Below are 21,800 nucleotides of genomic sequence, written 5' to 3' on the forward strand. Positions count from 1 at the left end.
CCTAATCTCTACCCGCTACCATAATCGCTACCTTGCCAAACACTCCTAATTTTCCTTAAGTAGCTTTTTGACTTGTTCAACCTCTATCCATTACCTAAAGCGCTAGTGCCAAACAAAGCCTACATAAACCCCAAATTATTAAGGGAAATAATACAATGATAATTCTAACTACTAGTACAAACTCACAAAGAAATATTAAAAAAAAATAGTGAAATTCAAGTGCTTTCTTTTAACTTAATAATTTTGGAAGAATCAATAAGTACTATCAAAGAATATAAGTTCTGAATGACCAAATAAAATTTCCAAAAGAATTAAGAGGATCGAGGATTTTTTTTTTCATCTATATGAAAATGTTGGGGTCGAGCTCATTTTCTTTTCTTCTTTCTATGTTTAATACTTTTTGTTTGATTTGATATTTTGGTTGTCGCAAATTTATCTCAACAAATATTCCACTCCCCTTTATTTTCTCTTAATTTCTAGAAACCACCTCTTCTTCCCAACATGGTCTTTTACTCGTGTGTGTATATATATATATATATATATATATGGGTAAGATCACATCAGAATGCTCCTTACATGAGAAATGAGAATGAATCTCAACCGCACGATTGGATTAGAGTTACAACACTTGTTCATTAGAGTTATACCCTCCTAAGAAAATTTGAGCCCAAAAAAAATATTCTTTTAAAAAAATTTTGTCCTTTAATATTCTTTTTTTTTGAGTTTTTTTTCCTCTAATATTCTTTTTTTTGAGTTACGTCACTTTTTTATTATAGTTACATCACTTATTCATAAGAGATATAGCACGTAAAATTCATTTTCATTTCTCATGTAAGTATGCATTCTCATATGAACTAATTTATATATATATATATGTGTGTGTGTGTGTGTGGTGTGTGTGGTGTGTGTGTTTATGTGTGTGTGTGTGTGTGTGTGTGTGTGTGTGTGTGTTTGTGTGTGTGTGTGTGTGTGTGTGTGTGTAGATATATGTGTATATAGGGATGGCAACGGGTACGATTTGGACCGGATTATGCATAATCCGAAACCCTACCAGAAGTCGAATTTTAAATCCGACATTCGACTTCGAAAATCCGAATTCGACCCGATTCAAAATTTGAACATTGACTCCGAATTCGATCCGACTTACAATCCGAAAATCCGACTTAAAATTTGTACATTCGACTCTGAACCCGATCCGACTTATTTTTTGCCCAAGTTTTATAATAGTAGAATAGTCTTCTATAATATAATAATCTACTCATTACAATTTATTCTAATAATCTAAATATTACTATTATTTTTAACAATCGTTTCTTCAACGGGAAAATCCTATATAATACAATTGGATAAAAGTCGAAGTCAGGTTATACATAAATGTTACATTGACATAAATAAGAAGAAAGGATTGATTGACTCAAAGTCGGAGTCGGATGTCGGATTCTTTCATGAGATCCGACTCCGACCCTCCCCCGACCTGAAGTCGGATTACTTTTTAAACGGAGTCGGATTACTTTTTTTATCGGAGTCGACTCGGATTTTTGCCTTCGCATCGGAGCGGACTAGGATCGGATCCAGAATGGGTTGCCATCCCTATGTGTATATGTATATGTATATATGTATATGTATATATATGTATATATATATGTATATGTATATGTATATGTATATGTATATGTATATGTATATGTAATGTATAGTATATGTATATGTATATGTATATGTATATGTATATGTATATGTATATGTATATGTATATGCATATGCATATGCATATGCATATGCATATGTATATGTATATGTGTATATGTATATGTATATGTGTGTATATGTATATATGTACATGTATATATGTACATGTATATGTATATGTATATGATATTCAAAAATCGTTTGGGTCAGGGATATGTTATTGTATGTCTTTATGTTAATCAAATGTTAATTCTTGGCTTAACTGTAAATATTGTGAATGAGATTAGGAACTTTTTGTCATCTAAATTTGAAATGAAAGACATAGGTGAGGGCGATGTAATTCTTGGTGATGGCTTTTCTTTGTGCCAATCTCAAGAATGTTGAAAAAATTTAAACATTTTGATGTTATGCCTGTGAGGATTCCCTATGATCATAGCATATCCCTTAAAAAGAACAAAGATCAAAGTATTTCTCAAACCGAATATGCAAAAGATCATAGGGAGTATTATATTTCTTATGAATTATACTAGGCCCGACATAGCCTAAGCAGTTAGTAGGTTGAGTCGCTATACTCATAACCCGAGTAATGAACATTAGAGTGTTCTTCATAGTTTGCTTAAGTATGTCAAAAGTACTATGAAATAGAGTTTGCATTTTAATAAATATCCTGTTGTTTTGGAAGGATACTGTCATGCAAACTGGGTTACAGATAACAATGAGGTTAGCTCAACAAGTGGCTATGTTTTCGCTTTAGGTGGAGGTGCTACATCATGGAAATCGGCAAATCATACATGTATATCACGCTCTACCATGGAATCTGAATTTATAGCTCTTAAACTGGTTGGTCAAGAAGTAGAATGGTTGAGAGACTTGTTGGCATGTATGCCAATGTGGGGAAATCTTCTATTCTAGTCTCCTTGCATTGTGACTCCCGGGCAGCAATTGGGATTGCCAAAAACAATGTGTATGATGGGAAAAGGAGACACATACACATCAGACATAATGCGGTCAAGCGACTCTTGAAAAATGGTGTTATTGCTTTAGAATATGTAAGATCCGAGAAGAACTTAGCAGATCCTTTCACTAAGGGATTGCCAGGGAAAGTTGTCCTTGATTCGTGAAGAGGAATGATGTAACACTCCGACAATTCTCTATTTTCCAAAATACTTTTTCAATATAAAACTTAGAGAATTATCAAAGCATTATCACCCGTGTGATAACGTATCGGCTTATTCAGAATTTTGCAGCGAAAAATAATAAATACTTTGTAAATTATAACTTAGTCAACCACAAGTCAACTCCAAAGTCAAACGAACATAAAGTCAAACCAACATAAAGTCAAACTCAAACCACAAATTAAAAGTCAACTATAAAGGTATTAAAGTTAACACAAGCTCTCTACGCAATCCCGAACCCATGATGCATCATCTTCAAACCTGAAATGGACAATGCACTTGATCTCGAGAGACTGCTCACCAAATGGGACATCACACGATCAATAAGGCATAAACATGATCAACAATATATGCAAAAGCACGTAATCAGCAAAGCTGAGTACTGCATAGTAAACAAATATAAAACTTAATATGATACTAATAAATATTAAGGTAAAGCTAAACAATAATATAATAACATAATAGACTACTTTACTAAACTTGACTCCACAACCAACAAGTTAATTAATTTAGGCAATGGAAGATTTGTCCAAACCAAACAAGTCTTCAATTATGAAGACGAAGTCACTAGTAGAATAAATGCTATTTGCTGCGGTCAAAAAATGGCCTATTGCTGCGGTTTTGGGCGCGCAGCAATTAAGGGGGCAGCAATAGGTAATAATTATATTGCTACGGTTTAAAACCGCAACAATATTTGAACATATTGCTGCGGTTTCTGGGTAAAAAACCGCGGCAATATATTTTTTTTTAACAAAAAACGTGCAACATATTGCTGCGGTTTTTGCTCAAAACCGCAGCAATAGGTCCTGGTACAAGTAAAAAAAATCTTTTTTTTTTGGCATTTCTCAATTAAATTTGAAAAATTAAAAAGCAAATTGAATATAAAATAACATATGTATGGTCGCGCATCGTTTGGTTGGGTTACTGAACTTTCAAGAAAGTTAACAATCACTGAGTCTCCAATAGATGATTCAAAATGAACGTCACACTAAAAAAGTAAATCATAAACTATTGACCAAAAATCAGACTGCTTCTTATCAAATTTAATGAAAATTTACAAAAAGAAATCCTAAAACAAAATCTACAAACAGATTAAAAAACGATAAAAAAGACAAAAAAAAAAGAAACGAAAACAAGGAAACGAAAAGCAAAAAGGAAAAAAAAAAAAACAGATCTGCTCTGCTCTCTGTTCTTGTGAAAACCCGGTTCTCGTTTCTTGTGAAAACCCGTTGCGAGGGTGGAGAACGACGAACGATTTGAGCGTCGGTCGAAACCTGAGCGTCAGTCGAACGGTTGAACGGAGTTGTCATCGATCTGAACCGCCGACGAAGAAAAACCGGCCGACGAAGAAAAACCGGCCGACGAAGAAAACCACGTTGACGAAGAAAAACCGGCCGACGAAGAAAACCACGCTGACGAAGAAAACCGCGACCGGCTGCCGAAGAAAACCACGACCGGCTGCCGAAGAAAACCACGACCGTCTGATGATATTCGTTAATGATTAAGAGGAGAAGAGAGGCGAAGAATTGAGAGGAGAATAGAGGCGAAGAATTGAGAGGAGAGAGGGGCGGTCGTGAGAAGAGAGAGAGAGAGGAGAGAGGGGCGTGAAATGAGAGAGAGGAGAGAGGGGCGTGAAATGAGAAAGGGGAGGGCGTGAGGAGCTGAAGGTTTCATTTAGGGTTAAGTGAGAGAAAATACTATTATATAATATTGGGTTTTTATATTGCTACGGTTTTTAAAGAAACCGCAGCAATATATTAAAATATTAATATTTTAATATATTGCTGCGGTTTCTTTAAAAAACCGCAGCAATAAGATTATTTTCGATTTTTTTTTGACGTAGTTTATTGCTGCGTATAGGTAAAACCGCAGCAATATGACCGCAGAAATAAGCAATTATTCTACTAGTGAGTACGGGCGCGACTCTGTACCCCCTCTAACCAACAAGATCGATGAACCTTTTAGATAAAATAGGACACGGTGATCAATCGTCCGGTCCCAAGAAAAATCATGGGCTACCACCATATACTCCAACTCATACTAGCCTAACACTTCAAACGCGCACAAGTCTAGACGTTATAGTTATTCACTTTCCACTTTAAGTGATTAATAAATTATTTAATTGTTATGACTCAAAAAAGTAAGACAATCATATAATCATCAAGGATACAACTTATATTTTCTCTTAGGATTAGATAAGACGATCATCAACTTAACAGTCCAAGAATATTTCCAATTATTAGTTCCATAATCATTATTTATTTGTTGATCGTAGTCAATAATCAGTCAACCTTTCATAGGTGAATAACTAACTTACCAAATAAGGCCCTCGATCCTCATAAAGTAAATAAAATAATCCAAAGGGAACAACAACATAATCCAAGATCTAATATTAACATAATTATTAATCCCTCATGTGAATTAATAAAATAAAGTTCCCAATTGCATATGCTTGCATCAATCATCCATACAACATAATATAACCAACATAATCAACATGTTTCACACAACAGCATAATACATGCAATTCCACTTGATATAAATCACATATGAAGTAAAAATAGTTCCCTATACATGATATTACACTAGTGGAAAAAACATCAAGTGCTCCGGTTAAATACCGTACAAGTGCTTTGTATTTGACCCGTAGCGGACGTCATACGAGCACTTGAGTATTTATCAAGTGCCCCGGTTGAAAACCGGAGCACTTAAATTTACAAGTGCTCCGGTTGTCTTAAAAACCGGAGCACTTGTGAATTTTATATATTTAAAATACATCAAGTGCTCCGGTTGTTAAGAGAAAACCTTTTTAAGTGCTCTGGTTGTCTTAAAAACCGGAGCACTTGTGAATTTTATATATTCAAAATACATCAAGTGCTCCGGTTGTTAAGAGAAAACCGGAGCACTCGTGAATTAAGTGCTCCGGTTTTTTCCTAACAACCGGAGCACTTGACATATTTTTTTCGGTTTTTTCACCAGGTACCCCTGTACTTTAACAAAATTCATGGTGTACCCCTAACTTTAAACTAATGCACAAGGTACCCTTATTATTTCAGTTAAATGCACCAAATACCCTTAATGACTAACGGTGTCAAGTTTCCGTTAGTCATTAGGGTTAATTAACTCCTCTAATCCTAATTAAACCCTAATTAACTAACTAAACCCTAACTCCATAACTTGAAACCCTAACCCCCAACCACCACCCAACCACCACCACCTTCCTTCCTCTCCCCTAACCCACCACCCCTCCAACAACCCCAGCCCCCCCACCCAGCCCCCTCCCCTCGCCGGAACCCCTCGCCGGCAACCCCTCTCCGTCGCCGTCAACCACCTCCGATCCCTCTCGCGCCGCCTTGCCGACAAACCCCTGCAGCAAGCCTCATTCCCCCTTGATTTCCCCAACCCACCGCCATCCCCCAGCCCCAACCCCACGCCCATCCCCATCCCCGACAGCGTACCCCCCTCCCCTAGCAGCAACCACCACCATTCTTGATTTCAAAACCTGTTTTCAAAAATCAATTTCAAAAACAATTTCGAAATCATTTTTGAAAATCTATTTCGAAATCATTTCCGAAATCAAGAACCATTTTCGAAAAGGTTTTTGAAAATGGTTTTCGAAAACCTTTTGCGAAAATTTGCAAAAACCTTTTGAAATCATTTTCGAAATTAGTTTTGAAATCAGTTTTTGAAATCAAGAAAAGCAATGAAGAAGAAGGAGAGAAAAATTAAGAACAACATTTGCGGGGGTGGGGGAAATCAACGGGAATGGGGGAGGGGATAGGGCTGCGAGGGATGGGGGAGGGTGGCTGTCGTGGGGGTGTGGGAGGGGAGGGGTGATGCGGGGGGCTGGGGGGAAGGGCGGCTGCTGCGAAGGGTGGGTAAAGGAGGGGAGGGGTGTTGCAGGTGGTGGTGAGTGGGTGGGGGAGGGGATGGGGAAGGTAGAAGGGGGATGTAGTGGGTGGGTGGTAGTTAGGGTTAGGGTTCAGGTTGGGGGTGGGTGTGGAGGTGTTAGGGTTAGAAGGCTTAATTAGAGTTAGAGGGCTAATTAGGGTTAATGACTAACGGAAACTTAACGCCGTTAGTCATTAAGGGCATTTGGTGCATTTTATTGAAACAATAAGGGTACCTTGTGCATTAGTTTAAAGTTAGGGGTACCCCATGAATTTTGTTAAAGTACAGGGGTACCTGGTGAAAAAACCGTATTTTTATTTATAAAAAAAATTTGTTGTTGCTGTAACAGTAACACCACTAGTTGGAATATTACCATGCTCAAGGCATTGTTTCTTGAACTCCTTGCACAATATCAATACCAAACATATCCCCCTCCCAAGACTTGCTCTTCGAACAAAGAGAAAAGGACAAACATCACATTATTTTTCATAAACAGAGACCATTTATTTGCATTAAGAAAGTTACAGCAATATAGATACAGGAGCAAGAATCCTATATCTAACTAATAGACAGAAAAAGTGTGCACCAAGCTCAACTAAAGTAATCACGCCATGCACACCAAGCTCTTTCAGTCACAATAAGTTGCTGAGAAAATGGAACAACACCTGGCAACACAAATTAGAAGCACGTATTAGGAAACGAAAAAGGCCATGATAGAAACTAAATAATATAATCATTCTAAAATCCAACCAAATTTCACCTATTTTTTTAAGTAAATTAAAGAAGTTAAGAAATACATAACATAAACTTGAATTATGATTTTTATGTTGGAATTAGTTTAACCAACTTTGAGACCAATAAATAGAACGAACGAAAAATATTTATAAATTTCAACATCAAAAAAATATTAATTGAACAATATAGTACCCGAGTCAATTTTGAGTTCATTTTGTTCTTTATGTACTTTGTTGTTGAGGCTTAAATATCTCTATATCTGTCGAGGAAGAAATCATTTCCTGTTTTTATTTTTTTTTTTGTGAACAAAGGATAACATAAAATTAAGGAGTCATGACAAAAAGCCTATTACAATCCGTGGATAACAAATCTGTACAATAATTATAGGAAAAGTTTTCGCATTACGAACATAGTCTTTAGCCAACTTGTCCGCTACTTGATTGTCCTCTCTCTTAATCTGCATTATCCTCGCCACTTGGAAGTAAAGTTGAAGCTCCCTGTAATCAATAATGATGTCACTATATACATATCCTCAAATTCACATCCGTGTTTATGCTATTCATCGCTTTTTGACAATGCGATAGAAGGACCAAACATGATATGTCTCTCCTTCTAACTTCTTTTAGTCCTTGACGAATAGCCAGAAGCTCCGCATGATAAGCATCGAGGGCATATATAACACATGGATTGGAAACCCATAATCCACTGCCCACGAGTGTTTTTCAAAACTGCTGCAATACTTACCTTGGTTTCAATGTTAAAAAAGGAAGCATCAAGGGATGCAACTATTATATACAATTACCCACTATAAAATTAGACAAAAGTTTACCGCAAAGATAATAGAAATTCGAGTCTCACCCACCACTCAAAGCCTCACCAAAAGAAAAAAGGGAGAAAGGGAAAACGAAAAGGGGGTGGGTCAAACAACAATAGCTGAGAATGCTGATAAATGATTTCCACTTACTTAGCAATCTTTTCTATCTACATGATACTGTGCCTCTCTCAAATCACCAACACTGCACCTCACCTGTTCACCACGATACTCAAGGACCTGAAAAGCAAGATTCAGTGTCAGCCAATGTTTATTTAACCCGAATTATTTATATAAAACACGAAAAACCTTCTCCCCCTTTCAAGGGTCCAGCATGCAACAAGAAAATAACTTGGCAACAGTTAAGAAATGGCAAAACGGGCCAAATCAGGCTCAGCCCCCAGAAATCAGGCTGTGGTAGGGAAGGGAGGCTAGGGTAGGGAGGGCAATGAGGGGTGGGGAGTGGCTATGAGAGGGCAGCGTAGTGGCAGGTCAGGTAGGGCAGGCAGGGCAAGGAGGGGTGGGGACTCCTACAATACCATAATATCTATAAGCTATTTCCATGATATTGGATTTCCCAACAATATTAATGCCTTGATGTCTCTCTTATCCACCAGCATTGCACCCTAAACGCTAAACATTAGCTCATGTAACAATTGAGTAAGAGTGCAACGGAGAAAGCAAACACATTTTGGAATAAGGATAAAATTAGCAATCCTTCCCCAATTGCAGCAAACAACACAACACACTAGGAAAGAGGGTTCACCACAGATGCACCTCTCGATACACAATTAGTAGTGTTTGCCTTGGCACAACACCCTGCCAAAAATCACCGGATAGAGGGGGAACCATAATCTCAGCCAACAAAAATCACACTGAATTATATCTTCACGACATTTGATACCTTGTAAGTTATAACATTGGTTATTCACCAGTATCACACACTAAACCCTGGCTCAAGTAACTAGTAACAGAGCATAAAAGGCAAACATATTCAAAGATGTAATACATCATTGTTCATCTGATTTTTAGTTATAACATAGGTTATGTGATTAGCAATAAATTTGAGCATTGGAATCTGATTTTTAGTTCAAAAAAAACCCTAGTTTTAATGGGTCAATTTTTGTAGTTCTCCACCATTAACATAGCAAAAATCCACCATTAACAAGGTAAGAATTTTTTTTTTTTTTGGCAATTCAAAGTTATTATTGACTACCAAAAAAATATGGTGAAGTACAACCAAGCACAATGAGCTAAACTCAGTAGAACAGGCTCTACCTGAGGAAACAACCCACGCACACCAAACAACAAAACAAAACTACAGAAGAATTAATAGACTAACAACTGCCTATCATCCTCTTTACATAAGCAAGCAACCCTGAAGATAATAGGAAAAATTGACAATAGAGGTCTGAACTTTGGGTGATAATTTTTAAAAGTTCTGAACTATTGATTAACCTATGTAGGTACCAACTTTAGGGGGTCTTAACTTTTAGCGGGCCTTAGTGACTTAAAACTGGCTTAATAGGTCATCACTTGTAAAACTTGGGTCACATCAGAAGGGTTAATTAAGGGAGGGATGTAGGAACTAGGTGAGATATAAAAAAAAATCTTTAGTTGTAAGTCATTAAGGCCCGCTAAAAGTTAAGACCCCCTAAAGTTGGTACCTACACAGGTTAATCAATAGTTCAGACCTTTTAAAAATTATCACCCAAAGTTCAGACCTCTATTGTCAATTTTCTTTAACCACCTGACTACAATCTAAGCACTTGCCATTGAAAATTTTGTTGTTTCTTTGACTCCACACAGCATAAATGGTTTCACTGAAGCACATTGTATAAATCCTTGCCTGTCTAGTGCTTCCTCTAGCTTTAGCAATAGCTATGGCACACTCCTGATCAAAAGTACTGCCTGAACTTGTAGCACTGATGATCTGACACACCCTTCTCCAGATACTAGCAGCATAAACACACGCAAAGAATAAGTGTTGAACACTTTCATCCTCTCTATCACATAAACTGCAAGTAGCTCTGCAAGAAACATTCCAATTAATAAGTCTGTCAGTGGTAGCCAATCTATTTTGGATAGCTAGCCAAACAATAAACTTGCTCTTTGGTGAGGCATGGTTGTTGCAAATAAGCCTTCTCCAAGGAACATGCTGCTGGACACCCTGAAGGAGCTTATAAGCTTGCTTAATACTGAATTTACCAGCTTTACAAACCTCATTCCAGCCTCCCAACATTTGCAAAGTCTCGCTGGTATCAATAATTTTTCGAAGCAGCCAGGAAGTATTAGTAGAAATACTCACTGTATATAGGTGAGTCTTTTGATATAGTACTCATGCACCCATTTCACCCACAATCTATCATATTTATAAGCAATAGCCCACAAAAGCTTAAGCATTGCAGCCTTGTTCCAAAGAGTCATGTTAACCAGATTCCAACCCCCACAGGTTTTAGGATCATAAAATTTGCTCCAAGCTATAGGAGCTTTCTTAGACTCAATGATATTACCAGTCCATAAGAATCTTCTGCAAATTCCGTCCACTTCCTTAATTACTTTCTTTGGTAAAGGAAATATATGCCCCCAATAGTTTTGCATACTACTTAGGATACTCCTAACCAATTGAAGGCGCCCAGCATATGAAAGGAGTTTAGCAATCCACCCTTGAGCTCTATTAGTAATTCTTTCAACAAGTGGCTTGCATTGAGAGTAGGTGAGCTTTTTTGTACTGAATGTAATCCCCAGATACTTGAATGGTAAAGTACCTAATTGCATATTGCTCACTTCAATTAAACCAGTAGCTTCATCATTATTTACCCCAGCTAAGTAGATGTTACTTTTTTCAGGACTGATGTGCAGGCCAGAAGCATTAGAAAACTTATCAATTGCACTACATATCTTTGAAACTGAGCTGTGCTCTGCTCTACAGAAAAGTAGAAGATCATCAGCAAACATCAAATGTGTCAGGTGAACTCTTTCACATTTAGGATGGAAATTGAAATCAGGGTTATGACTTAGCTCTCCCAGACACCTGCTTAAGTACTCCATGCTAAGAGCAAACAAATAGGGGGATAGGGGATCCCCTTGCCTCAGCCCCTTCTTAGCACTGAATGGAGGAGAAGGCTTACCATTAATCACTATAGAGTAACTCACTGTGTTCACACAGGCCATGATCCAATTAACAAAAGTACTTGGAAACCCCAATTCTGTCAACATGCTATATAAAAAGGACCACTCAACTGAGTCATAGGCCTTTTTAATATCCACTTTCAGACAGCACCTAGGAGAAACACTTCTTCTACTGTAGCCTCTTATAAGTTCAGTAGTTAACAAGATGTTTTCAGAAATGTGCCTATCAGGCATGAATCCTAATTGAGAGGTGTCAACAACTTCACCAATGACATCTTGCAATCTCTTTGTAATAATCTTAGAGATTATTTTGTACATTACAGTACAACAAGCTATAGGCCTAAATTCCTTAGCTTTTGTAGCATTTTATGTTTTGGGGATCAAAGTGATAATTGTAGCATTGATAGGCTTATGCATCCTTTCCTTCTCAAAAACTTCAGCAACTGCTCTATACATATCTTCCTTGATAATATTCCAACTTTTCTTATAGAAGAAAGACTTGAAACCATCAATTCCAGGGGGCTTTGGAATCTTTGATGTTGTTCAAGGCTGCATCAATCTCTTGTTTAGTGATAGGAACCATTAGCCTACTCCTTGCTTCTAAGCTTAAGCTTGATCCAACTCTCACAGTTTGCAGATCAACAGCTTGAATTGTAGGAGCAGCAGTTCGAAGGAGGCTTCTATAAAAACCCACTATCTCTTCTTGAATCTCCTCAGGTTTAGATAACAGCACACCCTGATCATTATAGAGAACACTGATATTGTTCCTTGCTTTCCTTACTTTTGCAGCAATAAAGAAAAGCTTAGAATTAGTGTCACCATGAGTTATCCCGTCTATTCTTGACTTTTGCTTCAGTATGCTATCATCCACCTTGCTCCAGTGCCTATACTGATTATACAGCTGTCTTTCTTCCATCTGGAGCTGAACATTTTGCTGTAAATCACTTTGAGCTTGAATGCAATTAAGTCTTTGCCTGTAATCTTCCACTTATTGTCTAGCATTTGAATAAGCACGATTATGCAGCCCCTTCATTGCCACCTTAACTACCTTTAGTCTCTTCCAAGTTGTCTGCAGATAGTAACTCCCTGAGATAGATTGCCAAGCCTCTTTAACAATATCCAAGAAAAGCTCATGTTCTGCTAGTATATTATGAAATTTAAATGGTCTGCCACCTTCACTTCCACTGCTTCCAAAATCAAGCATCGAAGGAGTATGATCAGAAATCCCACTAGGGAGGTATTGTACTTGCACATCAGGATATTTACAGGACCACTCCTCATTCACAAAGGCCTTATCAATTCTGCTTGACACTCTATCATCACCAATACTATTGATTGTCCAAGAGTAGAATAAACCATTACTAGGGGCTTCCATTACTTGCACTCTCATGATAAAATCATTAAAATCATGGGTTTCATGATTCGTGATTTGTGCTCCATTTATTCTATCCCTGATATAAGTGACAGCATTAAAATCTCCTATAAGAATAAGAGGATCATGACAAACCACAGTATGACTTAACAACTCTCTCCAAAGCTCTTTCCTATCTTGGACAGTGTGTAACCCATATACAGCTGCAATATGAAAATTCACACTTCCTACTAAATTTTCAACTTTCATAACTATTACTTGTTTAGACTTAGAAAGTACCTGAACTTGAACTTCACCTGGTTCCATCCAAACCAGATTCTACCTCTAGGAGAAAAATCATTGTTATCCTTTCATTGCCAATCAATCCCAAACCTTTTCCTGATTTTAGCCACATTATTTCTTCTCACTCTTCTCACAGGCTTAGGATTGATTTTAGGCTTGCTTCCTCCAGCTTCACAATTATGTCCTATCTTTAGACATTTCTTACAGTAAGGTGGTAACCAATCATAGCTTACTTTTCGAGTGAAAGTAGCTCCATTTGGCTCTTCTATTTGTATTTCAGTTGGTAGCTTTTGAGTTACATCCATTTCAATGAAGATCCTAGCAAAAGATACTCTTAGAGCTTTAGATGTACATTCATTAGCATACATAGGCTTACCAAGTAAACTACCTATCCTGCTGAGTGAATCCCCACTCCAGTAGTGTAGAGGCAGATTAGGGAGCTTAACCCATAATGGAATAATTCTCAACACTTCAATGTGAAAGTTAAAACTAGGATCCCACTGTTTTACTATGATTGGTTTTCCATAGAAAGATGTGATCCTGCACACAAAATTGTATCTCGCTCATCCCTAAACTTAAGTTTCACCACAAAATATCCTTCCTCATGTTTGAATATTTTGGGGTCAATAGTCACATTCCAACGAGACCTAATATACGCCGTCATAGCTGTAATAGTAGGTGATTGCCCAATAACATATACAATTATGGAGTTAATCCATATTATTTCACTCAGCTTAGACACCTCTGTCTTATCAAGTTTTGCTACTGGAACTCCATTCATAACCACAGGTGCAATAAATTTAAGTCCCATACCTTTATCAGAGATTCTACTCTGAGCCGTAAATGTTTTCCAGTTGAGCATAGCTTCATTCTCTACCACTGGTGAGCTTTCCTTCAATGGGGATTTTTTTGGGTTTCCAGGAGTTATTGTTCCATCAATTTCTGTCGCTTTCAGGTCTTGGTTTACCACTTTGGAGGTACTAGGATGTTGCTCAAGAGATTCCGGTTTCGGTGTACTCGGAATCGGCGTCGCCACCTTCTTCTTTCTCCCCATGGCTTCAGGGAGGTGCACGTTAGCGTATCACCTTAACGTGCGCCTAGAGAGGTTTTAGGGAGGGTTTTTCACAATTTCAACAAGGTAAGAAATTTCAATCCACTGTTTCTAATTATAGGTAAATTTATTTGGCGAATTTGCGTGGTTTCGAAAATAACGTATCCTGAAACTGGAATTACTGAAATTAGGTCAAAAATAATGAAAAATTGAAAATAATCACCAAACAAAAGTGTGTGCCACGGAGGAGGACGAGAAGGTTCGGCGGTGAAGCGCTAAGATTGTGCAGCCTTCACCCAAGCGACGGAGGAGGACGAGAAGGTTCCGCAGAGAAGCAAGTGGCACGACGGAAGCGAATGAGGAGGACGAGAAGGTTCGGTGGACGGACGACGGGGTATTATCTTGAGGGAGGAGTTTGAGTGCAGTAACACGACGGAAGCGAAGGAGGAATTCTGAGTTCTTGAGGGTTCCAAATTAATCGAGGGAAAAGTAAAGTGAAGCGCGTTATGGTTATGACTTATGTGCAAGTGCAAGTGCTCGGGTTGACTTGTCAAATTGAGCACTTGACATCAAGTGCTCCGGTGGACTAGTCAACCCAAGCAGTTGTGAATTTTTAATATTAAAATATTCACAAGTGCTTGGGTTGATTATTCAACCGAAGCACTTGACAAGTAGCACATGCAGTTTTTTCCACTAGTGTTATACCAATCCTAATCTTACTAGTTCAACCAGCACATAGGTATGTACTTACCTTGTGTAGATAATATGCGAGACCACTTTAACAACCTTAGAAGTTGCCTAAAGAGAATTATTTATCTACCCAAATATCAAAACAACTACTAATCAATACTCAAACAAAATTTCAGTAACTTTCTAATATTTTAAACCCTCTTTAAAAGTGTTTCAAAACTTTTTTAATCATTAAAACTTCAACTATTAATGCCTCCTAGTATAGTACCACCGTACTAGTCATCAAAACTCTCAAAAACCCATACTTAATTTCATAAGCATACTAATATAAATTTCAGCAACTTATACTGTGTTTGAAACCCTTTAAAAACATGCTTAAACATAATCATAAGAGTATTTAATTTCATAAATTATAATATATAGCACTATAATTTTCCAACTCATAAAACCCTAGAAATCCATACTTTGATACTTAAAACCTTAATTTAAATATGATAAACAAATCTGAAATCTAGTTACTTCACTATATAAATTACATGATTTGAAATTTACATTTAAATCATCAAACTACTGTAGGCGTGTTTTTATTTCGCCTACGTGAAATGAGCGTGTATTTGTATTTGACTACCCCATTGTAAAGATTTTTGTATTGAAATGTTTTGAAGTCGCCAACAAGTCTTTAAAGGAAGACTCATTAATCTAATTTGATATGGAAAACCGTAGGGACAAATTAGGCACTTATCCAATGAAGATTTACTCGTTTAAACTTCATAGATGGTCAAAATGAACCAAAGATTGAGTTCGGGAGTGAGGGTACAAATATAGTCAAGAACCATGTTGCCTATTGTTGGCCTATACTTAATAATGATTCATGTCATCGTTTATGTAATAGAATAACCAAATAATTTTTTAAGCACCCTAAATATATTTAGTCTAAGTTGGTTCAAGAAACACATAAAAGTCTACTTTTTTTAGTGATATGTTATTATGCAATCAATTCACATGGAACCTAGCAGGTTGTCTAAATTAATCTGATTAATGTTAGAATAGTTCTTTAGGTCTTGATTAACAATAAATACAAAGTGATAAATATTGCAATTAGGCAAACATATAATAATGTATGAAAATAAATAAAAAAGAAGTAAAGGTTTAGAATAATATACAATAGAATGATTTTATACCAAAGATCTATATCATGAAATAAATGGTTAGTAACTTCAATATAAAAATATAAAATTTATTTAAGGACCTTTAGGGTTATATTGTGGCTTGGGTCTGCGAGATTGACAACCTTTGGGATGAGCAATTGTGAAGCCTGAAAATCCGAATGTCTGAAAAATGTAGGTTGAATGTGTTTGTATTCGAAAGTATGAGTTTTTGTAGGGAGGTTTCATGGTTAGTAGAGTGGTTTGCAAAGCAGTCCTAATATAAAAGTCGAGAGTAGACGTGTGTTAATGTGAAAAATTCCGTCTCTAATCTGTACGAAAAATAGCCCTATTTAGGGAAAATGATACTTCACTTCACGCGTTAGCTGCGCTTTGCGCATGCTGACGTATCACACGCATGACACGACATGTCTAGTAGAAAGAGCACACGTGGTACGTGTTTTAACAAAGATAAGAAAGAAAAGGTGCGTCTCATGTCGAGAGGTGTGCTTGGCGCATGTATGGGAGAGAGGCTGCCTCTTATTAGTAACATGCAGAATGTCGAAGCTAGTGGTAACCGTGGTTATAGAGCGGTTGATCGACAGATTATGAGGATGAGGAACGATGGCTAACTGTTAGGCTAGAATAAACTATGGAGATTGAGAGTAGGTTTTGACCTATATAACGATGCAATACGAGGTCAAGGTAATTTAGAAATACTTTCATCTTCCTTCAACACTATGTTAGACCTGCGCCTAAATCTCATCACTGGATGATATAACATGACATGGGTTCTATAATTGTCACTGGATTTTATGTGGTGGTTGTTAGTTAATCTTTCGATCAGCCATTTATTTATTTTTGCTAGTAATTGCATGTGAGTGAAAACCTGCACTTGCTGAAGTCATTACATAATGATTTCTAGATCACATGGAACATTAGATTGTGGTATGAGTTGCTTTTTTTTTTTTTTATTGCCGTTCTTTTACTTCTTTTCTTACGTTTTTGTTGTTTGTTCAGTTGAAATGATGGAAGATTTTCCTACGCTATCAATTTACCCATATATATATTTATCATGACACAAATACTTTCTTTTATTAGATGAACTACATCTTCTTTTGTTGAGTATACAACTAGCTTTTCTAAGGCATTGATGTTGTTCCTCAACTTGTTATTGCCATCATTCTATACAATTTTTGTAGATATACATTGGACCACTCATCAACCGATGCCGCTTCCCATATTGGATAAAAGTGCAACCCAATAGCTGCAGAAGTAGGAATAATGGCACCAGAAATAATATTGTTTCCGTAAAGTAGAGATCCGGAAACAGGTTCGCGAATACCATCAATATCTACTGGAGGAGCAGCAATGAAGGCTATAATAAATACAGAATTTGCAGTCAATAAGGTAGGGATCATCAAAACACCAAATCATCCAATGTAAAGACGGTTTTCAGTGCTAGTTATCCAGTTACAGAAGCGACCCCATAGGCTTTTGCTTTCGCGTCTCTCTAAAATTGCAGTCATGGTAAAATCTTGGTTTATTTAATTTAATCATCAGGGACTCCCAAGCACACGAATTCTCTAGAAATAGAGTGTAACACCCCGATAATTCTCTCTTTCTAGAAAATACTTTTATAATAAACCTTAGAGAATTACCCAGGCATTATCCCCCGTGTGATAACGTTTCGGCTTACTCAGAATTTTGCAGCGGAAAACAACTTACTAAAAACAACTTTATTAAAACTTATGAAACCAATAACAATGTCTGAAATTAAAACACACCAACTTAAAACTAATGTCTGAAAACATAAGTTCCTACGAAAGCAACTTAAATGATACTAGTAATACAATGAGTCTCTCATTCCAGATTCCCAATGAGATGCATCTGCGAACCTTGAATGTCAATGCTTTCTCGACTCTGCTCCCCGAAGGATCACCACAGGATCAATAGGCAAAGCCATGATCACAACACAACAAGCACGTAATCAGCAAAGCTGAGTACTACATATCAGGCATAAATAACCTAAACATGATACTACAAAATAACTTGCAGGGATAAATAATATATAACATATAATATATCTGCAGACAACTTTACTGAACTGAACTCTAAACTTTATTTCTTTCTTTAAATGGAATAGTTATTGGACGATGTTGACTTATCTAAAAATAGGAAATATGGGAGCTACCACATATTCCAAAAATGACCTGCGATATCGAGGAACCTTTGAACTGAAAGAGGGATGGTGATCAATCCATTCCTAGAAGAACCATGGCACGTCACCATGCATTCCAACCCTTAGTGTCCAACTCTAGACGTGCACAGTCTAAAGTCTATAACCTATTCTGTTTCACTTTAGTTGAATATATTTTATTACTTGTGTTACACAACAAACAAGCAACACATAACTAATACTCAAACAGTAAACGAAACTCTTTTTATCTTTGGATTAACAAGTGATCACAACTCATCAATCAAGATCCTTTAACTCCTTATTTTTATACTTTACTAACTTGCTTGTTGAACCTAGCCAACAATAAACTTTACCTTTATATAGGTAGAACTTGTAACTTACCAAATAAGGTCCACGGTCCTTATAAGATAGTAAATAATACTAAAAGAATATATGTAACACATGATTCTAACTTATATTAATTCACTCACGAATTAATAAATAAACTTGACTTATCCTGCTTGCATCAATCTTCCATACAAACATTTATAATCATAATCACTTCTAGTTTACATGTAGCACACAGGCAAATAACATGTAAAAACAATTCCAGTAATCATATATATGAACAAATAGAGTCCTATACATGTACTAATAAATAAAATACTCTTAGACATGCTTCTAAATCACATAGCACGTAGACGATGTACGTACCTTGTATAAACCAATCGGTAGGCCACTTTTACTCGCTAAAAGTCACCTACTACGAAATCTCCGCCTAGAAAATAAAGTAATGAAATAAATATCTCGAACTAAAAATTTACAGCAACTTTAAAACGATCAAAACCCCCTTAAACGTGTTTTAAAATCGTTTTTACGTACCAAACTTTCGTTATTTTTAATCCCTAGTATAGTACAACTATTCTAGTGATTAAAAATCTTTAAAACTCTTAAAATACTTATTTTCTGAAATTACAGCACTTATAATATTTAATAAATCTTCTGAAAATATATTCAATACATATAAAATTATGTACTAACCAAATCTCATGATTTATACTTTATATATATAGTTTCTAGTAATTAAAAACCCTAAAAACTATAAATTTCATGATAAAAACTAAAATAAACTTAACATATTAAATCTGAAATTATTATAATAATAGTCAAATAACCGAAATTATTTATATAAATAAAACAGTACTTTAATTCATAAACATGATAAGTATCAATATAATAACATAAAAACTAGTATTTTAATGGAATCTTAGAGAGGAAGAAAGAAAACAACCAACAATAATGAGGAAAAAGGCGCTGGACAGCAGCAGCCACGGCAGGGGCCGGCGGTTGGTCGGTTCTTGGCTCAAAGAAAAGATTTGTGACGTTGATTGTTGAACAAGAAACGTTACTTGAAGAAGAAACGAACTTTTGAGAGGAAAAGATGAAGAAAACGACGCCCAAGGAGGAGAGAGAGAATGCCGAGTGAGAGAGAGAGAAATTACGTGTGAAGTGGAGAAAAATAAGTTGTAGGGTAAAATAATTGGGTTTTTAGGATATTTATATAAAGGCTTGTACTTGTGGCTTAGGAAAAGAGATTTTAATTAATGAAACTTGATGACTAATAAGATGGGCTATTTAAAACTTTAGTCATCAAATGACTCTTTCCCTTTTTATCACTTTTGGGCTTTCGATTCCATTAACTACCTTTTCAATATACTTTTAGTATTTAAAACTCTTATTAAAACATGCTTAATTAAAATATTTCAATTTTATTAAGCTAGGAAAAATAATTTCAGTTGACTTTTAAAATAGTCAACCCTTTTTAAAAGTCAAATCATTTTCCAAACTCATTTGGATTTAAATATAACTACATAAATACTTTAATATATTTATGAAAATTCTTTAAAATTGTGGGGGATTACATAGAGAATTTAAAGCTTGTTATTCAACAGTATAACATGCCTTATACGCCCGTGTCAACCAATATCCATTGAGATCGATCAGAATTCTTTGTGAATACCTGAAGTGAAATGAAAAAGAAATTAGAGAAATAGAGATAGGATTTCTATACATAAAATCGAATTTCAATATGAAAAAAATGGGTTGCCCGGGACTCGAACCCGGAACCAATCGGATGGAGTAGATAATTTCGTTGTTAAAAAAAAAAGAAAAAGAAAAAACCCCTCCCCCTAATTAGTATCCCATCTGATTTTTATTAGTATTACCAATTTTTTTTTTGGGTTGTCATTGATTAATTTACCCACTTTTTTTTTGTTCTTGAAATGATCCTATTAATTTTATATTATTATATATTTAAATTTACCTTCTCCTTCTACTTTCATTAGCCCACAATATAATATACAATAAAATAATTTTTCACTTCCTGTCTATATCCACATACGAGTGCATTCATCATACACCGGAAAAGATGGGAATGGATCGGGTTCGGGGCGGGTGGAGCGTCACCCGCATCCACACACTCCATCCGATCCATCCATCACCTGCGTCCATCTCCACCCAAATCCATCCATCCATTTGTAACCGGGTGAAACGGATGGATCGGGTGATTAACGGGTAAAATCAAATAGTATTAGGAGAACAAAGAAAAATTACTAACAGGAACCATTGATCCATTTATATAATTCTACTTACTATATAAAATCATCTCCAAACTAACCCTAATCCACATTATTAACATAAAAATATTTAAAAAAAACCTAAATCTAACACAACATGAAACAACAGTATCACAATAAATTTCACTCATCAAAATACATAAAGATAAACAAATTGAAATTAGCATTTGAAATGGGAAAAAAAGAGGAGAGTGAAAATTGGCATACTTTGTTCAGGTCATGAACATCGACGAGGTGGTCGTACTCTTTGCTATAGTTGACAAGACCAACTCTTCCGATCTCAACGTACCTCTTGTACGGCTAAACACATACAAAAAACAACGAAAAGATGAGTTCATAGAAATGTTAGAGAGGAGAGAGAAAATTATTATTTTGGAAAATTAGGGTTTTTCTTTGAAGATTAGTGGTGAGAGGATGAAGAAGATACGAGGAGAGGAGGCAATTGAAAAAGATCGAAGCGAACTACATGAGCAACATCACCAATATTACCATCATAACAAGTTAAAAATCACAACAACAACAATATCATAACAGACTTTGGCGTTTTCCGGCGAGGAAGAACTGAAGAGAGAGAGGGAGACCGGAGATGGTGGATGGGGAGAAGGGATAGTGAATCATGTTAGGGTTTTGGGAGTTACTGAGTTACATATTTATACTACCATCTTGTAACTTTTGGGCTATGGATTAATAATGAAGCTGTAAAAATGAAAAAGTCAAAAATAAAAAAAATTATATTTTTTACTTTAAACGAGTGATGTGTGAAAAAATATCACACGACCCCGACCCGCGTCTGTCACTCGGTTATCCGTCACCCGGCTATCATCAGTTTTAACCGGGTTTTTCACCCACTTAATAAACCGGGTGGAGCGGATGGTCGGGTGATCCACTGGATATTTCCATCTCTATACACAGGGTGTACCATGTGCATGGTACATTCAAGACTATTTTTTGCTCATTTGAAATTCTAAATATGAGTGATTATGCTCACTTGGATGTTTCAAATGAGTAATGA

At 36.2% G+C, this 21,800-nt stretch overlaps 2 protein-coding genes across 2 annotated transcripts; both read right to left on the minus strand.

Annotated features, from left to right (window-relative positions):
• Positions 1-8,454: 8,454 nt before the first annotated feature.
• On the minus strand, positions 8,455-10,543 carry LOC104906814 (uncharacterized). Its single transcript, XM_010695631.1, has 2 exons — positions 10,052-10,543; positions 8,455-8,541 (listed from the first exon to the last, which is right to left on the minus strand). Exons 1-2 carry the CDS (start codon positions 10,541-10,543, stop codon positions 8,455-8,457), a joined length of 579 nt encoding a protein of 192 aa, XP_010693933.1.
• Positions 10,544-11,941: 1,398 nt separating this feature from the next.
• Positions 11,942-13,054, minus strand: LOC109136392 (uncharacterized). The gene is made up of 2 exons (XM_019252468.1): positions 12,482-13,054; positions 11,942-12,367 (listed from the first exon to the last, which is right to left on the minus strand). Exons 1-2 carry the CDS (start codon positions 13,052-13,054, stop codon positions 11,942-11,944), a joined length of 999 nt encoding a protein of 332 aa, XP_019108013.1.
• Positions 13,055-21,800: the final 8,746 nt, after the last annotated feature.

Source organism: Beta vulgaris, chromosome 3 (genome assembly GCF_026745355.1).
Source record: "Beta vulgaris subsp. vulgaris cultivar EL10 chromosome 3, EL10.2, whole genome shotgun sequence".
Lineage (NCBI taxonomy): Eukaryota > Viridiplantae > Streptophyta > Magnoliopsida > Caryophyllales > Amaranthaceae > Beta > Beta vulgaris.